The sequence below is a fragment of the Nomascus leucogenys genome, chromosome X (assembly GCF_006542625.1).
Source record: "Nomascus leucogenys isolate Asia chromosome X, Asia_NLE_v1, whole genome shotgun sequence".
NCBI lineage: Eukaryota > Metazoa > Chordata > Mammalia > Primates > Hylobatidae > Nomascus > Nomascus leucogenys.
This window is the reverse complement of record NC_044406.1, coordinates 30,452,426-30,480,086: the sequence shown is the minus strand read 5'-3', so window position 1 is coordinate 30,480,086 and position 27,661 is coordinate 30,452,426. Positions and strand designations below refer to the sequence as shown.

The 27,661-nt window shown below is 34.6% G+C and overlaps 1 protein-coding gene across 2 annotated transcripts in view; it reads left to right on the top strand.

The window, feature by feature from the left end:
- The window catches only part of DMD (dystrophin), a 1,770,560-nt gene that overhangs the window by 870,533 nt on the left and 872,366 nt on the right, over window positions 1-27,661 (top strand). For both annotated transcript variants that reach the window (XM_030807549.1, XM_030807550.1), the window contains one exon: window positions 21,079-21,254. In XM_030807549.1, the coding sequence (XP_030663409.1) occupies window positions 21,079-21,254 (176 nt within the window). The remainder of the gene's footprint in view (window positions 1-21,078; window positions 21,255-27,661) is intronic.

Here is a 27,661-nt window from a genome sequence, read left to right as displayed (position 1 = left end):
ACCTGAAGAAATCTAGCCTTTTCCAAATTTGCTTTAAGAACATTTTGCAATAAATTTAATATAATAAAAGGAAAAAAACACATCAAGCTAGAATTTGGAACCGATTGGTAATAAAAATCTCAACTCTATCAATTTAACTTCAACAAATTACTTAATTTCTGGGATGGTTAATTTCATGTGTCAACTTGACTGGGCCGCAGGGTACCGAGACATTTGGTCAAACATTATTCTGGTTGTGTTTATGAGGCTGTTTCTGGAGAGATTCACATTTGAGAGTCAGTAGAAGGAGCAAAGTGGATTGTTCTCCCTTGTGTGGGTGGGTCTGATCCAATCAATTGAAGACCTAAGTCCAATCAGTTGAAGACCTAATCAAAAAGCCTGATTAAAAGGAACTCCTGCCTGATAGCTAAAGCTGGAACACTCATCTTTTCCTGCCTTTGGGCTTGAATTGAAACCTTGGGTCTTCTTGAGTCTTAAGCCTCCAGTTCTGGGACTGGAACTTAACATCATTGGCTTTCTTGGTTCTCATGCCTTTGGACTCAGACTGGAACTACATCACTGGCTTTCCTGGGTCTCCAGCTTGCTGACTGTAAATCTTGGGACTTCTCCAGATTTGTAATGAGCCAATTTATTACAATAAGTCTCTCCCTCTCTGGTTTCGAGAGAGAGAGAGACAGAGAGAGAAATGAGAGCACAAGAACGTGAGTGTGAGAGTGCCCTAATATAATTTATCTAAATATCACTAGTTACTGTTCAAAGTTATAAAATTGCTATAAAAGGTGACCTCAATTTTTCATAGAGTTAATGTATGAAAGTCAAAATTAGAAAGGAAGAATTAGTTCTGGTGTCCTGAAAGTTATTTGAATAGAAAGTTATTTGAATAAATTAATATGCTACATAGGCTTTAAAATACTATGAGACTTTAATATTGTCTTATTCTTAGTGTTGCTATTTTTAAATAGCACTTTTTTTTTTTTTTGAGACAGAGTCTCACTCTGTCGCCCAGGCTGGAGTGCAGTGGCACGGTCTCGGCTCACTGCAACCTCTGCCTCCCGGGTTCACGCCATTCTCCTGCCTCAGCCTCCCAAGTAGCTGGGACTACAGGCGGCCGCCACCACATCTGGATAATTTTTTATATTTTTTTAGTAGAGACGGAGTTTCACCGTGTTAGCCAGGATGGTCTCGATCTCCTGACATCATGATCCACCCACCTTGGCCTCCCAAAGTGCTGAGATTACAGGCATGAGCCACCGTGCCCAGCTTAAATAGCACTTTTTCTTGTGAGTCATTTTTTAAATACTTGTGCAAACCTTGTTGCCATTCTACTCAAGCTAATATCCTAAACCAAGGACATTATAACATTTCAGGAGTCAAAACTTCAGACACTTAACATAATATCCCTAGGTTCATCCATGTTGTCATAAATGACAGGATTTTATTCTTTTATATGGCTGAATAATATCCCATTGCATATATATGCAGCATTTTCTTTATTCATCCATTATTAAACACTTAAGTTGATTCTGTATCTCGGCTATTGTGAATAATGCTGCAATAAACATGGGAATGCAGATATCTCTATGACATACTGATTTTATTTGCTTTGTCTCTGTACCCAGTAGTGGAATTGCTGTATCATATGGTAGTTCTATTTTTAAGTTTTCGAGGAACCTCCGTATCGTCCTCCATAATGGATGTACTCATTTACATTCCCACCAACACCGCATAAGGGTTCCCTTTTCTCCATATTCTTGCCAACACTTTTTTATCTTTTGTATTTTGATAATAGCCATTCTAACTGGAATGAGATGATATCTCATTGTGGCTTTGATTTGCATTTTCCTGATCGTGATGTTGAACATTTTTTCATATGTTATATTAACCAAGCCAAACACAGAAAGACAAATGAAGCTCGTTCTCATTCATATGCACAATCTAAAAACCTTGATCTCATAGAAGCAGTAAATGGACAGTGGTTACCAAAGAATGGGGAAAGTAGGGGAAAGGCGAGAATGGGGAGAGGATTGTCAATGGGTACAAAGTCACAATTAGAAAGGAAGAATTGGTTCTGGTGTCCTGTGGCACAGTAGGGAGACTATTGTCAACAGTAAGGTATTGCATGTCTCAAAACAGCTAGAAGAGAGGGTTTTGAATGTTTCTACCCCAAATAAATGGTAAATGTTTGAAGTGATAGGCTAATTATCTTGATTTGATCAAATAAAGTTCTTAATTGTTTGGCAATTAAGTCTCATGAATACAAATAAAGGTCTTAATTATTTGGCAAAGCATGCTGAGTTTTGTAAACAATTCAGTAGTGATGTTTGATAATAGATCAATAGCAAATATTAATTAAAATGTCTTCTATTTATGACATACAGCTAGATGGTAAACAGATAGATGATAGATAGATAACTGATAGATAACTAATAGATGACAGATAAATGATAAATAGATAAATATAGATAATTGAGAGAGAATACTTTTCCCTTCACACACGTGCATATAGGCACACTCTATTTCTATCCTAGTTACCAGGCTTCAAACTTTGGATTCAAATTTTGTCTCTCTATTTTTCTCAATGTGAACCTTCTTATAGGAATATTATAGTTTTTGTTCTGTGCCCATTTTAGTTTATTTTTTAGTATTTCAGGAGAAAGGCAACATGGTGGTTTCACTTTGTTTTTCATTTTTGCTTATACTTTTTAAAGCTCAGTGTAGAGAAGTTTGAAAATGCACAAAAGTATTAAATTAAAACAGCTGGGCACAGTGGCTCACGCCTGTAATCCCAGCACTTCGGGAGGCCAAGGTGGGTGGATCACGAGGTCAAGAGATCAAGACCATCCTGGCTAACATGGTGAATCCCGTCTCTACTAAAAATACAAAAATTAGCTGAGCATGGTGGTGCGTGCCTGTAGTCCCAGCTACTCGGGAGGCTGAGGCAAGAGAATCGCTTGAACCCGGGAGGCAGAGGTTGCAGTGAGCCGAGATCACACCACTGTATTCCAGCCTGGCGACAGAGCGAGACTCTGTCTCAGAATACAAAACCAAACAAACAGAAAAACACCTATAGTCTTTCTCCCATAGATTGCCTTCTTAATAGGTTTTACACCTTTTGATGTTTTCTTGAGTTTTGTCCCATTAGCAAGTAGTATTGTACAAAAAAAAATTATCATCTTTAATATTTTATTGATATTTAATAATTAAAATTATTTTAAATTTTATATGTCATTTTAAAATGCAATACAATATAGTAAACTCCCAGGTGTGATTGTAAATAATTAATTATTCTCCCATTGTTGGGCATTTGGACTGCTTCCACATTTTGGTCACTGCAGTGAACGTCCTCATACATGAATCTGCATGTTTAAGTTGATTTCATTCCACTCTCCCCTTCACTCAGGGGCCTCCAACCATTCTCGTTTTCTTTCAGCTTCTTTATATTCAGACATATAAAGTTCCTTTCTGACTCAGGAGCTTCATACATCCTATTTTCTCCCTCTGGATAAGTGGTTAATTCTATTCTTCTTTGCGCATCTCCCATTTCAGTAACTTCATCTCCAAAGCCTTTCCAGGTCACTTCATCTAAAGTTACACCATAATCTAGCAAATCCTCAACTATTGAGCATTATTAGTCTCCATTATCGTTATTCTCCATTATTCTCTGTGAAAGCATCCCATGATTTTCTTTTGTCGCTATTACCACAATATGTGTTTATTCCGTGTATGTACATATTTGTTTGTTTATTGTTTGTCTATACCTGCAATGAAATACCTAAGGTCAGGAACTGTCTGATGCAGGATGCAATGCACTCAATAAATATTTATTGAACAAATTATTCATTTGCTCAGTCTTGCAGGCAAATGTTACTTCTGTACATTTAAATATCTAAAACGAAAGCGTTAATGTTGGTTGTCAATCAAAATTTAAATGTCGATGTTTAAGCGTAAAAGACCTCTGTCAAGTTAATCCGTACTTACCCAAAGGCTATTATGTAGAAGCGACATAAATATTTTCCTAAATGTTGATTTTCATATTTTAAGAAGACGATGAATTTTTCAAAGCATTTTCTTCTACACAACTATTTATTCTGGAGAGTAGGGCATATGTTTCTTAATATTGTTAAAATTGGCAAGGGGATAATGTTGCTATGTACAGAGAACACTTAATCATCATGCAGAAGTTTTGTTTCTGGCTCTCAGTTATGAACAGCAGAGATTTTAAAAAGTTACCTTCATATGCTAAATTAGGAATGGCAGAAGGTAATATTTTAATGTTTATAAATGGTTCTTCTCTGAGTCCTTGGTTTCTATTTTTGTGAATTCTCTTTTTGAAAGAAATTGTAGTTATTATTACCAGGTCTATTCTTTTACATTGTTTCTAATTCTATGGTGATCTTCAAAATAGAATATCAATTTTAAATACTTGGGAATGAAATTATTCTTCGTATATCATTTCTTTATATGGCATACATTGTGATTTGTTGTCCCATCATTGTTTCAGTATGACCTATTACTGCAAAAACATGTTGAGATAAATCATCGCACATACTCTTGGCCAGGACAGACATGACACTGTTGCAGCAACACTTCAGATGAGCCCCATTCAACCTTGTATTTTTATAGAGACGGGTGCCACATGTTTATATTCATTTCTGAAGATTGGCTGATATTATTTATTGAAACATACTAGTTTTAAAATCTGTCCATTTATATAACACCTGGTCTGTCTACATAACCTGAATTACATAAATATAAAACGAAACTTCCCCTCTTCTCCAGTGTATATCTTGCAAGCAAGTGCATGTGAAATAAATTAAAGCCTTGTTTGTGTTTTGGTCATCATGTGAGTACAAGACTTTTCAATAAAAATGAATTACTTTTGAACGTATTTGTTTGGACCACAAACAAGAGAAAAGATCTATTTGATTGATAGTGGACAGAATTTTCATTAAGTTTAACAGCAGAAATACCACAATTGCATCATTCACCTTCGTGTTTCAAAAGAAAACAGAAAATTAGACGTGATGAACTCTACACAAATGTTCACTGTGCATACTTTACCCATTAAATACATTATCAAGAATCATGTCAGCATGACATTCTGATATAGCAGCTTTACAAAAACATGTACTCTAATCTAGGGATTCTGTTGTCCTCTTTAAATCAGCTTCAAACATATTCTGGGTTGATATTTCTCATTCTTTTTTGATCCACATTGTTTATTTACATAATGATTATATTTAACTGAATATAACAACATTATCAAAATGAAAGACAAAATAGATGTTTAATAGAAAAGTCAGTATCAAGTCATCTTTTTTCTACCAAAAACATCTATAATTATGAAGTATTTGGTTTATTATTTTCACAATAATTTAAAAGTGTACAATTTGCCAATTTTTTGTATTTTCTACTTTTCATGTCTCACCTATCTCTTTAATATCTAAGTATTTGAGTCAGAAAAGAGCCAGTAGTGAATAATGGGAATCTCACTGAAATGTGGTAACAATCTGGGGCCTGGTCCTGGGACTTTTATCTGCAGGACAACTTGGACAAATATTTAGACCCCCAATTCCTCGTCTTTACCCTAGGAATAATAACACATTTTTCTGACCTCGTAATTCACGCGGATCTCAAATGGAACTGTCATCTGATGGCACTTTATGAAGTATATAAAAGCAATAAATCATCGCAATAAGATAATTGCAATTATTCTTTGGCATAGTATTAATGATGTCTTGATCTGTTTGACAAAATCAACATTTCTGTATGGTAAATGCCTTTCCTGGTTTTAGCAAAAGATCATACCAGAAAAGAGGGGTAGGTAGATACTTAACTTGTTGTTCCTGAATCTGGAATGTATTGCAGATGTCCCAGATTGATCTTTGTTCTTTTTTTTCCTTACAAATTTTTTTCACGTTGACAGTGTGATATTTCTTTAAATGTACAATACAAAGCTAACCTTATTTGTTTGTATTTACTAATTAAAATATATAAACTGCTTAAAGGAGCAAATTGAGTTTTAAGTTTTATTGATTTATCCCCTTCTTCAATCCACATAGGATTAGGGCAGTATGTAACAAAATTTCAAAATATAAATGAAATATTAAGTTTTGTATTAAGGCCAAGCATAAGGAAAAAAAAAAGTAAGTATATATGGAAAAAGAATGGTATTGAATGGGAGTTTTGATCGAACATGTTCACATCATGATAGTACCTATTATCTTTATATTCTGAATGTCAGAACAAATTAGAGCAATTTTCCCTTATTTCCCTACAGTACTTCTGTCTTAATAATTCTAAGCTTTCCTGATTTCAGTAGTAATCTGTATTTTGCAAAAGGCAGTATGTTTATAAGATATCAAGTAAACTAAGTTTATGGAACTTGTAACAACATTTTTAACAACCTTTCTCCCTAGATAGTTCATGGTAGACATGAATTTATTCAAAACTAGCATGTAGAAAAATACCATTAACAAAAGCTCTGAAATTATATTACAGTTGCTGACTAACGTTACTTGAGAAAGAATAAAATGTTATTTATGATTTTTGATGTATTTTACCCACTATATATGGCCATATCTATGAAAAACTTTAGTAATATGTACTAATGCAAATATGGTAGCAAATTATGTCTACAGGTGCTGATACCTTAGTAGATAAAGTATGATAACTTTATTTTAAAATAGCATATTTAAATAATTAATATACAGTACCGGGAAAGATTATTTTATCTATTCTCTCACTCTTGAATTAAAAAATCCAGAAAAAAATACCTTGTTTTGGTAAGATTATATCAATTTATTTCCCAAATGAGTATAGGGTTATTTTCTTCTGATCGTAAACGCATGTCTCTTCATTATGAAAATACATTCGAAGTGACCATGTCAAACACACAAAGTGGTGCACATATGAGATCATTGTCTCTGTCCATTATTTGCCAGAGGACCCCAACCTTTTTCAGGTGGTGGGCAACTGGATGTCATGCTGCTCCTTGTACAATAGAGCGCAATTCATTATTTATGTGGTTATTTGATTTTAAGAAAATTTAACTTTTATGAGCTGGAAAAAAAAGAAGTGGTTTTTAAGTTGTTTAGAAATGTGAAATTCAATTTTCATACTGCAAAAGAGATTCAACTGCAAACACAGGCACACGTCTAGTGTAAGAACGAGTTGTCATACAAACCCAAATTAGCTGCCACCACGTTGTCTTTGTTAACAAGTGTTTGTTTGCTCCTTGTTCCATCATCCAGAAATGCTCTTTAGCGGGAATTGATGGAGCACAGTCGCAGTGACCTCTTCCTGTCTTTAAAAATCGAGATGACATTTGCCCATCTGCAGTGTTAACATAGTTCCTCAAAGACCACTGACAGTGAGGTAGGACCGTATTGTGCAAGTTCTCTCATTTCCCTAGAATATAATTGCTCCAGGGCCAGAGATTTTAGCTCATTTAGAGCAGCAAGGTGCTCTTTTAAAATTCCCTCACCTATTTTGGGCTTCATTTCCCTTACACGGTTATGCCTTTTCCAGTCTGATGAACATTCTCCTTGACAGAGCAGACGAGCAAAAGGAGCTGCACGCTGCTGCTTTCTGTGTCATCTCTAACCCTAACCTTCTCCCTTCTGCCCCAATCAGTGAACCTTTGTCTTTCTGGTTCTTCTTCCTCCAAATGGAAGTAAAAAGGCCCTGAATGTTGTCTTTAACATTATCACAAGCCTCAATTCATTCCAAGCTCAGCTTTTCCTCACTGTTTATACAGTCCTGTATTGTCCTTCTAATATTTGCCCTCAGTTCTCCGTCCCTCATTTCTTCCCATGTTCATACTCTATTAGAATCTGAGCACCTTTGAGGTTGTCCATACAGTGGCACACATCTTGTTAGACACCACACATTGTTTTATACTCACTGGGATGATTTGCCATTATATTGTCCAAATTTTCTTCTAAAGAGCTTTGACAGGGTTTCTTGAGCCATTTTCTCTTTAAATTCAAGATCATTGGGTCTCTACACTTTTTCCTTCTGAATCTAATAAACATACGCCCCCACATACACACGTGTGTTCCTGAAAGACAGATGCCACTTGACTCGTCTTATAGATTGTCTAAACTGATCATCGTGTGTGGGGATAAAAGTGTGAATTGTATAATACCCCTGATGGTTCACGAAGTCTGTTCACATATAACCTGATTAGTCTTCTGAACTCTTTTAAATTCTGTCTGCAAATGACTGAGGTTTGGCAATCAGCCTATTTCAGTTAGTTGTTTTCTTGTATAAGAAGAGTCCATATGTACTGTGTGCAGTAAGAGAGAGAAAGTACTTAGATTTGTTGGATGCCCTGATTGTTAGCATGGCTAAGGTATTGTGTAAGTAAGGAGAGTAGTTAAAAATGATATTGTTTTTATTTCTTAATTGAGGTAAAATTTTATATAAGAAGAAATAGACTTATTTGGGAGAGGAGAAAGAGTTTGTTCTTACATAACATTTCAACCTGTCATATTTAGTTGAGAATTTCAATCTGTGTAGATACTTTGTATAATATTCAGATTCTGCCATCTAATATATTTTCCACGCTTTCTTACTGGGTGTGACTGTGGCAGGTGTATAAGTTAGTAAAGATATTAAATGCTCAATCTGTTAACTTTTGTCAAGTGGTCCCACTGAAAAAGTGACACCTCAATAAAATAAAAATTTCCATTACCTCAGAAAGCTTTTTCATGCTACCTTCCAGTCAATTCCCAGCCCCAATAGGCACCTATTCTTCTGATTTATATCACCATAGATTAGTTTGTCTTTTCAAAAATTTATATAAATGAAATCATACAATATGTACTATTTTGATCAGCGTACTACTTTTGAGACTCATCCGTGTATCAGTTGTTCATTCCTTTATTGATGATTAATATTCTCTTGTATAGATATACCACAATTTGTTTATCTATTCTCCTTTTGATGGACATTCAGGTGGTTTTCAGTTTTTGGCTGTTATGAATAAAGATGCTGTGGACATTTGTGTACAAGCCATTTGTGAGCATATATTTTCGTTTAGTTTGAGTAACTCTGTAGAAGTGGAATGGCTGGGTCAAATGTTTAACTTTATGAGATATTGTCAAACAGCACCTAAACAGTTTTCTAAAGTGGTTGTGCCATTTTACAATGCCACCAGTGATGATGGAGAGTTCCAGTTACTCTACATCTTTGTCAATATTTGGTCTTGTCAGTCATTTTAATTTTTGCCATTTTATAGAATATGAAGTGGTATCTTGTTGTGGTTTTAACTTATATTCCTCTGATTACTAGCATTATTAAGCATCTTTTCATGGATTTATTGGACATTCATATAGATTATGTCTGTTGAAGATTATTACCTTTATGATTATTGAGTGAAAATAGTATCATTTTGAGGTCATTCATATAACTTGAAGACTGGGAATGACATTTTCCTGTTTTGTTTCTTTTCTTTTTACTTTATCTGAAGAGTTTACTAGAATGCAGTGTTGCTGCTTGAGCAGCAGTGCATTAGCTTTATAAAAGCTCTGTTCCGTGGCATCCCCACCACTAACATGAAGTGCAGAACATTTGAATTGTCTTTGACCAGCTTCAGCATCAGCACTAATTTTTTTTGCTAGATGCCTAGTAGGTATTTAAAAGTACAGAAACAGGGCCGGGCGCGGTGGCTCACGCCTGTAATCCCAGCACTTTGGGAGGCCGAGGCGGGAGGATCACGAGGTCAAGAGATCGAGACCATCCTGGCTAACACGGTGAAACCCGGTCTCTACTAAAAATACAAAAAATTAGCCGGGCGTGGTGGCGGGCGTCTGTAGTCCCAGCTACTCAGGAGACTGAGGCAGGAGAATGGCGTGAACTCGGGAGGCGGAGCTTGCAGTGAGCCGAGATTGCGCCACTGCACTCCAGCCTGGGTGACAGAGTGAGACTCCTCTCAAAAAAATAAATAAATAAAAAATAAAAGTACAGAAACAGAATTTAATCATGATTTTTACCAAATGTGCTATGCTCTTACAGAGTCTTTCAACAGGCATACAAATTCTGCAGCTTCACCACATACCAGTAAAAGAAACTCAGTCACTCATTTAGTCATTTAGTAAAAAAAAAAAAAAAAAAAAAAAAAAAAATTAACAGATGAGCATGGTAGAAACCTCGAAGGTAAAGAAGACAATGTCCCTGAATTAAAGACAATCATAAATTTTCAATCAAAATAATGAAATTTAGGCTGGGCATGGTGGCTCATGCATATGATCCTAGCACTTTGGAAAGCTAAGGTGGGAGGATTGTTTGAGGCCAGGAGTTCAAGACCAGCCTCAGCAAAAAAGTCAGACCCTGTCTCCACAAAAAAAAAATTAAAAATTATCTGGGTGTGGTGGTATGCACCTGTGGTCTCAGCTACTCAAGAGGCTGAGGTGGAGGATCACTAGAGCTCGGGAGTTGGAGGCCACAGTGAGCTATGATTGTACCACTGCACTCAAACTTGCATGACGGAATGAGTCCTTGTCTCTAATAATAACAAAATTCAATTTTTATAGACTATGAAAAACAGTAAAGTAGATACGGTTCAAGTACAGTATGATTTTATAGGATAGATAACTTTTGCTTGAAAATGTATTCACAATTAATAAGATAGATAACTTTTGCCTGAAAATGTATTCACAATTTATGAGGTAGATAACTTTTGCTTGAAAATGTATTCACAATAGAGATAGTATTTGGGGCACATCTTTATCCATTTAACAAACATGTTTTGAGCACTGCCAGGAAGCAACACTTTACTAGGCACTAGAGTGAGAAAAGATTATAGTTCCTGCTCTCATGGATCTCATGGTCTACGCAATTGGAATGAAAGGATTACATAAGTAGAGATAAAGACACACATGACGGAGGATGGAGAATAGTCAAAGGTCTAGAGAATGACCAGGACATCACTGTGAGTTGTCTAATTGTGCTAAAGCATGGATGAAGAATTAGAAAGTCATTGTAAGAAGCCTAAAAAGGTATCTCTCAGGGATGCGATGAGGTTCTGAATGTTCTATAAGCTATTTGGGCTTCAATAGGCAGGCACTGAGTATTCAGTATAAATTTTTGAGCAGGGAGTCCACCAGAAGAACTATGCACCTGGAGGATTAATCTGGAAAGATTGTGTAGAATTTTATGCAGTGAAAGAGTTTGAGAGGAAACAATTAGGAGGGTGTATTAATAACATAGGTGAAGGGTAATGAATAACCAGGCTGGAGGAAAAGCAATAATGATGGAATCAGCTGGGCAAGAAGTATAACAATTAGGATCAGTAAAATAGAATTTGGATTGGAGGAATGAAAAAAAAAGGGACAAAACACAGTTGAACTGGTGATATCAATACTGGAAAATACAGATGTCATTCAAATAAATCATATAATGAATATAAGAAACCAGTTTCAGGAGTGATGTAGATGTTGGCTTGAAAATATTTCCTTTGAGGTTTCAGTCGAATGAAAAGGTCCTGAAATGCTACGTGGTAGCTTAAGAAGGAAGCGTTCCTAGAGAGAAAAAAATTAGAAAAGATTTACATTTGATAATTTAATCTTTTCCTTCATACAAGCTAAATTGATAAGAAAGTAAAACCTATAGTTTTCACCAGATTGAGAAAAATCTAACAGATGACTTGCTTATGTCATTTGTCTGCTTATGTCATTTGTTTGCTTTATCCTTAGGTTCCTCTGGCTGGTATATTGTTCAATAAAATATAGATCATTGATAATGTACAATGTACTGATAATGGGGAGAGAATCCATGCTTGTGCATTTTTTTTTTGATTTGCAGAGGGCATGCCCAGTCAACAAGAGATGCACAATTTTTTTTATCATCACCTCTTCTCATCTAATTCCATGAAGGAGAGTAGTATTACCATACAACAGATAATGAGTTGGAAAACAAGAAACCTAACCTCAGAACTTAAGGCTTGGGGGAAAAAAAAGAGTAATTTGTGTTTAATGCCTGTATAACTTGGCAGGAGGGACATATAAGGCTTAGTGATGCCCAATATGTGCTTAGATGTGGATTGTTAGTTGATGTCTTGGGGGTTCTGTAATCTAAGCTAAATGCTCAAAATCAATTAATTGATGTTAGACACAGAGATCTGTTTTGATCCCTCTTTATCGTATTTCTAGGCCTTCCCATTCTCAAGAGCCTGAGAAACGAAAGCTTTCCTTAATAACTTGTTATTTGTGGTAGGAGATGAAACTTTGATAAAAACACAATTATTTTTAAATGTCTCTTTTTTCACTCTAGGCTGTTGTATATATTTCAAAAAGTTACTTTCGAACCTTTCCAGAATGAGAAAGCAATCAAGAAGATTATAATATCTTGCTTAGTTTTCTGCTCAATTCATCAATAAATATTTCTTAAGCAATTATTAAGCTGAGCAGTGCTCAGCGCTGTACTTAGTGATACAGGAAATGGGGAAAAGACTGTCTTTAAGGCCTTTATAATAATAATTACCTTAACTTGTCTGTTTCTTTTCCTTACCGTTTCGCCGAATTCATTGATCTATCTTGTTCTCAAAGCAATCGCCATAGTTATGTTGTAACACAGCATTTTCTAGGCTGTCCCCATTAAATTGAGAGTGTTGACAAGAAAATACAAGCTTATTTATCATTGTAAAACTTCAGACACCTAGTAGTTACCCTAAATTAAATATTTGTTGGAGTCAGTCACACTAAAGAGAACACTTACTGCATCGAACAATTTACCTACATTAGACAGCATTTAAAGTCTGTGCCACAGCAAAGGCCCATGGAATTCTTGTGAACACAGAACAGAAGTGTATTAAGGAACAAGCTTAATTCTGTTCTCTTAAAGCACAACACTTTCTCAAAATACATTTTGAAATCATCTTTGACCATTTTTTTTTTTTACTAATAGGTGGGTGGGAGTTAGGATAGGAAAACACAAGCAGCTTCATCAAAACGATATTCTATTTTCTTCAAATTTGTGGGGAATCATACGGCCTCTCAATTTTCTACATTATGCTAATTATGATATTAATCTCTCTGCCAGCAAATGAAAATAATACATATTAGATGTAGCAAATGTCAATAATGACAAAATTAGTCATCATGCTGATACTCAGGGATTCCCAAAATATGTTTGGATTATGATTACTAGCTTTGAGTTTGCCCAGAATCATTTCAATAAAAATAAGGGACTCAAACACATTTGGAGCAAAACTCACATCATAAATTTTAGACGTAGCTCTGCCAATAATGCTCTCAGTTATATTTTCAGTCCTAATATTTCCTCTGAGTTCCAGACCAGTATCTTCAACTGTCTGATTGATACTGTCTCGTTCGTTTCTATCTCCAATGCATTAAGTCCTGTGCATTTACTTTCCAAATGTCACTTGGTTCCATGCACTTCTCTCCATTTCTGCCACTGACTCCTCCTCAATCCAAGCGACCGTCTTTCCTCACTTTAACTACGATGATGTCTTCTACTTGGTCTCCTTACTTCTATTCCAGGGCTCCTCCAAATCCATTCATCCTCCAGCAGAGAATAATGACTAGCACCTTCCACAGTGTCTGGCTAATAGGAGGTATCCAATCAATAATTGACTTACAGAGTGAAAATATAGGCATGGCAAATACCAGTAGAGAACTACAGGGTTTTAGAACCAATGACATTAGATATTTCAATCAAATATTTACAGTCTATAATCTAGTTTACTTACACATTGTCTTATTTTTGAAAAACAATTTTGTTGTCTTTTTCTATATGCACACATACATATTGTATCACCCTCTACCCGCCAAATGGCTTTTGAAGAATTATTTATGTGGCTCCAAATTGATGATACCTCTAGAGAGAAGAGAAATTAGAAATTTTAAAATGACCTATGCCTCCTTTCAAATATCACGTCCTGAGACAGTGTTTTTTGAGTTACGTGCAATATGTTCCACGATGAAACATTTAATGTGTTCAGAATCATGCTAGTAATTATGTAGAAAGAATTTTATGCCTGAAGTCACATGTTCTATAACCAGGATCACTTAATAAGAAAACAAATACAGCTGTGGACAAGATGCCTTTTTATCCGAGAAAGGCCAATTTGTTTTCTTAACAAATCTAAGTAAATGGAGAGAACAACACAGCCCTTAAATGTTTTCTATTTGTCCTGAAGTTCTCATGAATGAGTTAGAAGGCAAGAAGGATTAAATAAATCCGTGAACGTAGAGAGAACTAACATTTATTTTAACAAACTAAAACCTATTCGCTTTGCAAAGTTCTGTACTTTGTAATAACAGTTTTATTTAAAGCAAGAGCCACCAATTCAGATGCCTTTACAGAATGATTGAATGCATTCATGCCCCACCTAAAGGCATTCAAATCATTAATCAAACAAAGTTCTAACACCAAAACATGTCTGGGGCCAGATTTAAAATGTAGCCCTCAGTTTCAGAGGGAAAAAATTTAACATATTTATATTTTCCTCACTTTAGGTAACACTGTATTGAATCTCTGTTTGAAATTGAGGAACATATGATTTTTGTTTTTGGCCCAGGGCATCATTTCTTGGAAGAGAAAGAAAAACAACCCAAGATACCCTCACAAAACATGTAGTACTTAAAGCTCTTTATGATGAATTAATTTTGGTATACACATTAATAACAGTGATAATAACAAATCTATATATATAACTGATATGAATAAGATAAATACATCAAAAGGAGATTTCATTGTAATTTGATATTAGGTAAATGTCCCATTAAAATAAATTGCTACTGTACATAATTTTCCTTCAGTTCATTGGCATGATGTTTGCTTTGGAAAAGAAACAGTCTATTTCTAGTTTTAGAAGGAATTCTCATTATTCTTTTATAGCAACCATTATCAGGAGCAGATGGGAAATCGCACCAAGAGCATATCTACTATTATACCTCACAGGAAAAAGAGAGTATTAAATGAAATCTAACAAGGCCTGCTCCTGACTCTAGTTCCTGTAACAAACGAACACAAACATTTATATGGTTTCAGCATTTGTATTAGTAAGGTACAAAAAATGTTGACTGAAATGAAAAAAAAAAAGATAACAGGAGAAAGAAGAGGCTAAAAAGGTGCATTTTATTTCTGATTGTTCATTGTAAAGACTGCTCCTTTTTAAAATAATCAAATTTTATTTTATATACAGAGGGTACATGTACAGGCTTGTCACAGGGGAATAGTGCATGATGCTGAGGTTTGGGATACAGATCTCATCACCCAAACGGTGAGCATAGTACCTACCTGATGGATAGTTTTTCAACCAATGCGCACCCTCCCTCCTTCCCACCTCTACTAGTCCGCGGTATCTGTTGTTCCCATATTTACATCCATGTATGCTCTATGTTTAGCTCCCACTTATAAGTGAGAACATATAGTATTTGTTTTTCCTGTTCCTGCATTAATTTGCTTATGATTATGGCCTCCAACTGCATCCATGCTTCTGCAGAGGACATGATTTCATTCTTTTTATGACTATGTAGTATTTCATGGTGTATATCTACCACATTTTCTTTATCCAGTCTACCATTGTTTCACAACTAGGTGGATTCCATGTCTTTGCTATTGTGAATAGCACAAGACAGGACCTTTTTATTTGACTGAGTTACTTGCAAATGACTAATAAAAGATCTGGAGGTCCTTAGTTAAAAGTTGAATCTGTGGTGCAGTTCAAATTTAGAGATGTATTTTCTGTTCAAGAGAAGAAAGCCCTCATTCGGTCTTGCTTAGTATTCAGCTGTACGGTCCAAAACATATGAGAATGACACAAATAGAAATATTTTATAAATACCTATACAAAGGAGGGGCACTTAGTTCCCCGAGGCCTCTTTTATGCTATGAAAGATGAGTAACGAATTTGTCCTACACGACTTAACAGTATCGTCAAGGAAGTAGAAAGTTACTCAGTTTTACTGGGCATTGGAGCTAAGCTTGAGAGTGAGGAGGAGAAGCGGCGGGGGACGGAGCCGAGAAGGCAGTGGGGAGAAGAGGATGGTCCTTTCCATGCTCCCTGTTGTCCTAACGTGTTTGGATATTATCTTGTACTTCATATATGGACTGGATTCTTGTCCTTCTCATTCTGAGCTCTCCTTGACCTTGATTCTTACCTCCTATAACTTTCATTCTTTCTTTACTCCAAAAAAGGCCATTTATTTCAGCCATTTTTCACTGTTTTCTTATCCTTCCTAGTTGCCTTTCTATACTATTTTTTCCACTCTTTTTTTCTATACTATTTTGCCCTTCTCTCCATTTTGCTAACTGCTAGATTTCCCCAATTTTAGCCATCTTTCAATTGTTCTGACTATCCTCAGATGCTCTCACAAGGTTATCAGACCTTCCACCAAGACAGAATCCCTTAGTCTATGGACAGGCTAAGTTGAATGGGTCCTGTTGCTGTGCTTAGCATATGCCTTGAGTATTTGTGTATTTATTTGGCTTCTTTACAAAAATCCATCATCGGATAGAAGTTGAAAGATACTTGCTGAAGCACATTAAAATCTCTGAAAACAGTATTGGCTGTATTTTCTACTAATTAGCATGACTGGTAAAATTGCTTTATTTATCATTGAGAAAAGTATCAGAAACTGTATTTCAAACTCCTGAATTCCTGGCACTGACAAAGAGACACAATGAGAATGATCTTAGGATAAAAAAACAAGATAAAACACCATATTTGTAGGAAATCGCACCATAAAAGTCTGTTTCACAACTCTCCCAAATTTCATTTTATTACATGTTTTCTCTTGACCAATCAGTAAACTCGGTTAATAATTAACCTGTCTCAAAATAATTCATGAACAAAATTACAAGTAAATCTCAGTATTGGGTTCTTGAAACATCTCCTTGTTCAATGAAGGTTCCTTTTTCTTCCCTCTATTTCCCTGTATTTATCTTTTCTTCCAATTGCATTTTATCTCTTCTGTTTTTTTATCTTGCTCCCTAGTTTGTGATTTTTTGCCAATTTTTTATTTCCTACATAATTCATCCAATCTGTCATTGTACAATTTCTTATAACTGCTTCTTAGCTTATTCCTTTTCTTCATTTGTCACATTCTATTTTTCATCTATTGTGTTTTCATACAGTTTTGGAAAGTTTGACAAATAGACCTTTAAAAAAATGTATGTAATGTTTTCATAGAAAAGGTAGTGGTTTCTTTTTCTTATATCCTTCCCTGTATAAAAATAAAAATGTAGCTGTTCTTTCTTTGCCTATATTTCCTCTTTCCTTCCCCCCATTTGACCAGACTCAAAGGACTTAGATATATAACAGTGTTATTTTCTATAATTTAGGAATACCTTTTGACTTAAAAAGCAGAAGAGAAGTTGAAAATAATATAGTAATTCTACATGTCCTTCCTGCTTCCCTATTCTCTCCACATGTTTGTAACCTCCCCTTTCTTTTTTAGTGTATCTCTTTCATATACCTTTGTCCCCAGAAATTCTGATTCAGTAGACTTAGAATGGAATTCTGGGCTTTTATAGTTTGAAAAGCTCCCCACGGGAGTTAGATATGCACTTCTTATTAGGAATGAATGCTTAATATTGGAATCAAAACACAATAAGCTTTCTAACTATGATGAATAATCCAACAGATTTAATTATGATTTTCTTTTTGTCCAGAACCAAGACCAGATGTTAATTGCCAGAGAAATAGATAAGAATGCCTATGACAACAGTACATTAATATGATATCAAAGCTTGGAAATTTTATTGGTAATGAGTGATTCAGTACTTAAAATATTTAGAAGCTATAGAATTAAAATTAATGTTGTTCACTATGTGAATAAAGTTGATTGAGATTTTACATTTAATTTTGTAAACCCAGTGTTATCTTTTCCAGCTCAGAAAACACCACATACAAGCTATTACTCTCTGTTTTGATCCCTTATTTTTCTTTCTTATGCTTTATCACTGAAAACTCCTTGAGCAGGCCGTGCACCGTAAATATTTCTCCTGTTTGCAAAACCTTCTCATACAAATGCAGTAGACTATTTAATGAGCTCTTCTTTCACAAAATTAAAAAAACCTGAAAGCCCTGATTTGAGATTCTATATAAATGAGATTTAGATCTAACAATTTTAAATTATTGCTTCACTCTTAGCTATTCAATTCTATCTCTTATTTGGGACACTGAAATAATAAAACTATTGCTGATTCTACAATTAGGTTGTAAAAGTCACTGTAGCCATCAGCCATGAAGCAAAAGGGCCAAGATCAAAACTACAAAGCAAAGAGGCTGAGATAAAAATGCTGCAGCATATTTTATACGATTATATACTATTATAATGCTATAGTTTATAGCATTATAAGCAGCAATAAGAATTCCTCGATTGCTTAACAAAGACTCAAAAGGCATTTACTCCATTACCTTACAACTCATAGAGGTATTCCTGGACCAGCAGTATTGGCATTTGTTTTTTGAAGTTTGTAAGAAATACAGAATTTTGGTGCCTCCACGGACCTAATGAAGCAGAACTTGCCGTTTAATAAGATCTCCAGGAGATTTTTATGCGCATTGAAGTCTATGAAGCACCACTATGGTATACATTTGATGTGTACCCGTGCATTTTTTAAAAGTATGAAGTAATAGTTGTAAGTATTGGACACTCTTGAAAGAACAAATATGAGCCATAGTCTTTACCCTCTAAATACCTCCCTGACATCTATGTTTTAGGCAAAATTTTTTTCCCATTTCAGTAGTCACTGATGCTTGCATGATCCAGTTTATTCCAAAACAATGGTGATTCTCATGTAATAGTTCATGTTGCGTTAATAATTTACGTTGCCTCAAGTTCTCTGCCCAGGCCCCGATATACGCCAAGGTCTGTACTCCTCCCCTAACGCCTGCTCTCATACAGTGACATAGAGCCCAATTTTATACTCTTGGTCACATCATGGAGATTGCACACCACAGGCTTTAACTTCTGCCACACTCTCACTGCCTCTAACCTTCATATGCCTAAGTCCTATGATTCTTTAAATTCCAAATTCACCCAGAAGTCTCCTCTGCTCAACCTTTTCACTGAGATCATCCCTCTTCTGGCCTACCATTTATTGATCACCTTGCTTTTTTATCCTTCTGTATGTAGTGTAACAAATTATTACTTACAACGGTGTCTTATTTTTTCAACTAGATTATGTACTGCCCAAGACCTAAAAAATTGTGCTTATTTATTTGAATCTCTAGGAGGATCAGTAATGAGTATTAATACTAATGTCACCATGGTGATGATGAGCCTGAACTTCCTCCCTTCCTTTCTTTCTACCTCTCTCCTTTCCTCCCTTCTTTTTTTCCTCCATTTCTTCCTCTCTTCCTCCCTCCACTTCTTCCCCACTTTCCTTATTCATAAATTCATGCGTTCACTCAGCAAATGCTTATTGAAACCGTCCATGCACCAGACATTGTACTAAACAGTAGGAAACAATCATGAATAAGGCACAATATCTGACCTCAAAGAATTTATGATATAAAAGTAATGGCAAAAACCGTGATTACTTTTGCACCAACCTAATATATAGACACAGTTTGTTATGACTGGTGTCTCTATTACTAAGCAATGACTGTCACATGCAACGCTGATCTGAACAGGTGGTAAAGAGTGAGATGTAAGCAATGGAGCAAAGCCAACTAGTTACAAGGAAGTATCACATGTTTACTAGAGCACATCTCGTAGGCATTCAAGAGAGTATGGCCAGGACAGCTTGTGAATAGTTCAGTAACTGTGCATAGTTTTATATTCATTGTGAGGCACCGTGTCACTGGAATAATGACCTTGTTATCATTTTTTTGCTGATTTACAGAGTATTTTAATTGCTAAAAGTATGCTACCAAAATTTTCATTATTCGAAAATAATTTTGCTTGTAGTAAAAAAAAAAAAAAAAAAAGCCAAGAAATTTATGTGAAATGAGAGTCTAAGGGAGCTTTACCTTAGTCTCAGAAAACATGCATTCATTTCTTCATTTAGTAAGCATGTACTGGGGTCTACTGTAAGCTTGCTATTGTGTCAAGGAGTAGGAGAATATAAAAATATTAGAGAATTTGAATCACATCGATTAGGAGAGTTTTCTACATATTGACATTATTCTGTCAGTGACATAAGGATTTGAGTCATTTAGATTTAAATATGGTAGGTATCTCAAGTTCTCAGATATTATTTCATTTTCTAAGGTTCATATTTAGTTAATATGTTATTTTAATTGCCTTACAAAATCTAGATTATCTTTTTAAAAGAGTTAAATAGAACGTAATTGCCATTTTTATTTAATGGTAAAAAGCATTTTGTTTTTGTGTGTACTTGGTTGTAATATTCTCTTTTTCAATTGGACTATTTTTCTGATACTTTACTCTTAAAATTTCTTTCAGGAAAAAAGTAAACAATATTTAAGCTTGACAATCACAAAAATGTTCTGGTGACTATAGATTATTTTAAAATTTATTACTGTACCTTAGGGATATCTTGATGGGATGCTCCTGAAAACAATTAATTCTCCGTTTTATGTGGCTTATAATGCAAAATACATTGATGCAGACAGAATTTGAAATGACTTTTCTTCTAATATAGTAATTAATTTTATTTAAATATCTCTAGAGTTTTTGTTAATACTGTGACTAACCTATGTTTGTTCTTTTTCACCTCTCATATCCACAGTCACTAAGAAACCCAAATACTTTGTTCATGTTTAAATTTTACAACATTTCGTAGACTATTAAACATGGAACATCCTTGTGGGGACGAGAAATCGAATTTGCTCTTGAGAAGGTTTCCAACTAATTGATTTGTAGGACATTATAACATCCTCTAGCTGACAAGCTTACAAAAATAAAAACTGGAGCTAACCGAGAGGGTGCTTTTTTCCCTGACACATAAAAGGTGTCTTTCTGTCTTGTATCCTTTGGATATGGGCATGTCAGTTTCATTGGAAAATTTTCACATGGAGCTTTTATATTTCTTTCTTTGCCAGTACAACTGCATGTGGTAGCACATTGTTTAATCTTTTCTCAAATAAAAAGACATGGGGCTTCATTTTTGTTTTGCCTTTTTGATATCTTACAGGAACTCCAGGATGGCATTGGGCAGCGGCAAACTGTTGTCAGAACATTGAATGCAACTGGGGAAGAAATAATTCAACAATCCTCAAAAACAGATGCCAGCATTCTACAGGAAAAATTGGGAAGCCTGAATCTGCGGTGGCAGGAGGTCTGCAAACAGCTGTCAGAAAGAAAAAAGAGGTAGGGTGACAGATCAAATAGGAATTATAACATTTTAGCAGACCTTTTTAAGCTTTCTTTTAAAAAATATTTCATGAGAGATTATAAGCAGGGTGAAAGGCACTAACATTAAGGAACCTATCAACCATCAATCAACAGCAGTAAAGAAATTTTTTATTTCTTTTTTTCATATACTAAAATATATACTTGTTGCTAGTTAGTGGTTTTCTGCTATTTTAAACTTAAAGTTTGCTTTAGAAATCACACATGATTGCTTAAAGGTGAACGTCTTCAATATATTTTAACTTCAACAAGCTGAATCTCAGTTGTTTTTCAAGAAGATTTTAAAAAGCAATTATAAATGATTGTTTTGTAGGAAAGACAGATCTTTGCTTAGTTTTAAAAATAGCTATGAATATGACTATGAAGCTAAAAAAAGTGATAGTGATATTCACCTCCAGTTTCACCACATTTGTGAATACATTCTTGAAGGGGAACTTGAGCCAAAAATGTACAAGTTTAATGGGGAAAACAAAACCTCAGAAAGGTTACCGTCAAATTCAATCATCATTTAAATTTCCCTTGGAATGTATTGAAGGCACAGAAAGCCAAATGCGTGCCGCTGCAGTTGGAAAGCATAGATAGTTTATAAATGGGATTTTGTATTATGCTTCCAGTTGTTGATGTTAATGTGTCTTGTTTCATAAAGGAAGACTTGGCCTTTATTTACCAAATGAGACTATTGTTATGAACAATGAAAACTTCGTTCTTTTGCCAAGCTCCTGCATCCCACCCATCATCCACATAATAGGTGGATTTTAATATTCGGGAAGCTAGAACAACTCATTGATGGATGTCTTTTCGTTAAGATGTATTAAAAAGAAGATTTTGGAATTATGTCAGTTGTCTTTGCCCACCTCCTCTTTCCCTCTTTATTCATGTTACATTATTCAGAAAGTAGATAAATTCATATTTTGTACAAAAGAAACACATTAGTTGACCTAAATACACACACACACACACACACACACACACACACACACACACCCCTAGCTAAAGTTAAATAATTATAGCCTCATCAAAAGATATTTTGTGTTAAGTCTTGGTTTTGAAAATCTTCTTTATTATACATAGATAAAATAAAGAACTAAACTTTGTAGTTAAACTACTTCCTTTGGTAAATCATATACTTTTTTTCCCAGATTGGAATTCTTCTCTTAATCATTCAAGTATTTTATTATTTAGGTAACTGATGTGCTTATACTATGAACAGGTATAAACCTGTATAATATCATTTCTGAACTAGGCTCAATCTAATCCAAATTAAGGTGGTAAGAAATGAGAAAACTAAAAAAAATTGAATACCATACTATAAATATATATATATACATATATATATATATATATATGGAGAGAATTCATAAAGTGGATTAAATCGATTGGAAGATTATTTTTCTATAATATATAAAGTATTGTTTCCTATTTTAAATGTCTTACTCATATGGTATTTGAACAGAGTGTATTAATATTCCCTCTGATAACTCTGATTCACCTGAATTTTCAAAATCTTGTTATCTGTTATTGGGCTCTAAAGCCACTTTATAATTTATAAACAAAGATGTAGCAATATGCCTATTTCACCAAATAAGCTCTAAAATTTTAGATCTTTCTAATTTTATAAGAAAGTGGTATATGCTGAGTCTGTTGTGAAATATTATACAAATTTTAGGTTAATTACAGGTAGGGATTTGGCTGTAATTAGAAAAAAATTTTCCCATTTAAACATGTTGACCTACATTAAATATTGCACTTTTGTGCTTTAAAAAGTCAAGTTCAGCTTCCTTGAGTTTTTTTTTAAGCTGAGCTTTTAAAGTTGTCTATTTCACGCTACATTTTAAAAATAAATGTTAACATATTTAAATTTCCACTGAGATCACTTTTGTGGCATACTTCCTCAGGATTTTTATATCATTTAAATTTTATGAAATGTAAAAATGTAATAAAATATAAGTGCTGGTTCTACCAATATACTCATAGCTATTTCTAAGCATCCAGTAGCAAATCAAGTAAAAATTAATACAATAATATTTTATGAATAATGTGTTAACCTAACAATTATAGAAGGGCTGTAATCATGAACCTATTGCTAATCAATAGTGTACTCTCAGTGCAATGCAAGCAGACGTCAGAAGGAAATAGAAGTTATTTATTGCACAGGTGAAAAATAAGATGCCTATTCAACTTAACAACAGTAATCTTAGTTTGTAATGGACTTTAAGTACAGCGGTTAGAAACATTTAACATTTTTTAGTCCAGGGACATCAATGAAAGAAAGTGTATAATTCAAGCTAGATGTCTATATGGAGCCCTGTAGTTGTATAATTTTAAGCCTTTTGAAATCTTAAGATATTAGAAATAGGAAAAAAAATCTTAAAAGTTCAAATAATAGTGGACATCCAATAAGGTTAGTCTATGTTGGAAGCAAATGAAGTATGAAATGTAGTCAGCGATGCAGTTTAAGATAGACAATTCACTACTGCTTCAATTATGTAACAGAAGAACTGGATAACATCTATAAGTTTAAGCATGATAATAATGAGTTTAATGATGGCGTAGCCACCAAAACTGTCTTTGTACACAAAGGATGTGCAAATAAAAACCTATCGGCTGTAAGGGGAAGTCATAGGTTAATAGAAACCAAGCCTGTGTACAAGTCTTTTAGCAAGTGTCCATGAATAGCAAGGGGTGCCATGCTCTTCACTGGAGAAAAAAATTACCTATTTGTCTTTACTAACCTCTGACTGAAATTAAGCATTCCTTTACATTTTGAATGTAGGCAAAAAATCACAGTAATACTAGCAGTACCTATGAAGTCACAGATATGTACATATCTCATTAGAGTTATAATAAATATATCAAAATATGATTTATGTTTATCATACTTCAAAACTGCAGTACTTACTATATCTGCTACAGAATCTTATTGTTGGGCTTTAAAACATTATTCTGAAGAATGTCAGGCTTCAACAGATTGCCAAAGAAGTCCAAGGCATAAAAAAAATGATCCTAGCCAGATGTCTATCTGCCCAGAATCTCATTCTAATTTACTATGGTTTCAGTCATTTTAATGTGCAGTCGCTATCTTCATACACTCCTTTTCTTCTGGAGTATTCTAGGAGAAGATGTACCAGTCAAGGGGTTCTGGGGAGCCAGGCTTTCAAGCAATGGATTGCTGACAACATAATGAAGAGGATTTTACTTAGAATAATGTCAGTTGATAAAAGATTGAATGGGAGACGGAAGCAAGGCAGTGGGATGTGGAATTCCTAAACTGAGGAACCTCTGAATCATAACCCTTAGCAATAATAATAAGATTTCAAAACATTATAATTATTTCTTTTAGACAAGTCTGATATTACTTATCCCATATCAAAGATAAGGCAATTATTCTACTAATATGCATTAAGGAATAGTGGTTTTAATTTAAGTGTTACCTTAATGAAAATAATTTTGAATTTTTTCTTTCCCCACGTCTTTTCGTGAAAAATTTCAAACGTATAGAAAAATTGAAAAAATAGCAAAACATATGCCCATTTACACTCTTTTCCTTCCCCTAAATTCTTAGAGTTAACAATTATTAACATTTTGCCATATATGCTTTTTCTCTCTCTCTCTCTACCCCCTCTCTGTATCTCTGATATATAGGGCATCACACACACACACACACACACACACACACACACACACACACACACACTTTTTAAAATATTTGCAAATAAGTTCTAAATACCATTATACTTTACCCCTAAATAATTCAGCATGTGTCACTTTGAAATACAGACATGCCACATATAACCATGCCTGTTTATTATGCTCTCCTCCAAATTAAATATAATACTACATTATTATTAATATCCATTCCATATTCACATTTCCTTAATAGTTCAAAAGTGTCTTTTATATTTTGCAGGGGAGTTAGTACCAACATCTTATCATGGCTCATGCATTACATTTGGTTGTTATGATTTTTTATCCTTTTTAGCCTAAAATAGCACTTCCACATTTTTTTTAACCGATATTGAAATTTGAAAATGTCCAGGACACTAGCCTCAAAAAATGTCTCATCTTTCAGCATTTGTTTTATTTTGTTTCCCCTGATGGGATTATTTAACTTGTTCTCTATTCTCTGAATTTCTAGTAAACTGGAAGTTAAGTCTAAATAAGACTTCAAGAGATGCATGTCAAACATTTTTGGTGAGAATATTTCATATGAGATGCTGTGTATTTTGTATTACATCACATCAGGAGATGCATCATATGAAGTAGTCTCACTAAATGCTGCAAAGTTTTCTTACTTGCTTCAGGTGGTGACTGACAGATCTTGCATTATAATGTCACATTTTTTCTTTGCAATTAATAAATCATCTAATGGCTTTAGTATCCATTGATGATCCTTCCCTAACTCAGTTATTACACTGGGGCTTGCAAAATGGAGATTTTCCTAATCTGACATGATCTTACATTTACCAGCTGACTTCCTTCTGTTTAAAAAAAAAAAAAGGTTTTTCCTCTATATTTATGTCAAAATGGACTCATAAATTTTTATTTATTCAATATATTATTATGAATTACAGTTATTATTCTTGCCCAGAGCTTCCTGCTCAATTGTCCCAGGCTTACCTTGTACTCTCCCTACCCCAGATTTAGAATTACCCATTTTTTTCGAGGAACTCTGGTTACTTTTAGAGGTGAATAGTACGTAGAAACCTACATCTGGGTAGTAGCCCCTTCTCAATGGAATATGTGCACCTTTCCGGCAAGCAGTCCCAAAGGAGATAATATTTTCAGATTACTTTTGAAAGGATTCTTGACAAATCTCTTACAGAATACATGGAAGTTAAAAGTAAGTCTAGACATGTTAAAAAGCCCTTCTTGTGTGAGACTTCATGTAAAGTCATTAAGTTATTACTCCTTTAAACCTCTCTACTTCTGAATTCTTAAACCAAAATGTACCAGTATATAATCTATGCTGGTTTGCCATGCAAATTAATGGTGTAAATAAGATAATGGGAGGCATTCGTAAATGTACTTAAAGGAAGAAATTATTGTTTAAAGACCTTAGCTCATTGTTTGCATGCAAATACATGCTGTTGATTAGAAATGAGCCTTATCCAATTCATTAAAGTAGGCCTGGTAGGCCCTCTTCCTGAAAATCTCCATTAGCAATTCATATTGCTCTATGCACTTTCTTGTAAGACCACTGTTTTCTCTTAAGTTTTCTTTAACTTTGGCTTCTTACAAATTCAGACTCCCCCTAACCAAATAGCTTTCAACCAAATAGCTTTTCAGCATCTTATTTCCTACAAATTAAAAGCCAATATTTTAATGACTCAAATGGCTCTTTACAGGGTGTGCAATATTTTAAATGTACCCAGTATATCCGTGTGAACCAGTGCTACAAGCCTGCTCACACATTCACATTTTGCCCCCAGGATCTGTCCAGTCCACTTGCTCTGTACTCAAACTTCCTTTTTTTCTCATTGCCGGTTTTGACCTTGACTCTCCATCCAGCCCAGAGTTTGTAAACTGAGTACCCACAGGCTGAATCCTGAATGCATGCAATATTTTTGCATAACCACTGTTTTTGAATAATTGACAACTTTTAAAAATTGAGAGACCTCATTTGTTTTTAAATATGGATTTCTGTTTTCTTTCGAAAATTTAGATCTGGCTACTAGGCACTCATTACTATATTTTCTCTTGGCACCATCAGCTACAACTGAGTAACAGATGTTTCAGTTTCTTGCTACTCAAAGTGTGGTCTCTGGTCCAGAGCACAGACATCACCTGAGAGTTGCTAAGAAATGCAGAATCTAATAAATAACAGTCAGCATTTTAATAAGATTTCCAAGTGATTCATGGGCACATTAAAGTTTGAGAAGCATTGCCTTGGGTAAGCAAGCTTTGTCTTCAGTTTGCAGCATCTGTCCCACTTTGCTCATTTATATTAATTGCTTTTCCATAGATATTTGATTTTATGATACCTCATACAGACCTTTGTATGATGATGATGGTTAGGGTGGTGGTGGAAGTGATGGTGATAACACTTAATATTGCCATGCACTGTTCCAAGTGTTTTGCGTAGCTCAATACTTATAACAACTCTATGAAATAGTTGCTATTCTCCTTTTAATTTTACAAGAGGGCAGTGAAGGCACAGACTGATAAAACTCTTTGCCCAAGACTGCACAGCTAGCAAGTATTTGAACCAGGATGCAGTGCCGCAGTCTGACTCCAGAGTCCTTACTCCAGATCAGATTTTGCATTATTTATCCCAGTTTTGTCCTTCAGGATTCTCTGGTATATACCAGCAATTTCTTCCTACCAACCTTCCCCTTACCTTTGATGGCCACACGTAGTAGCAAAAG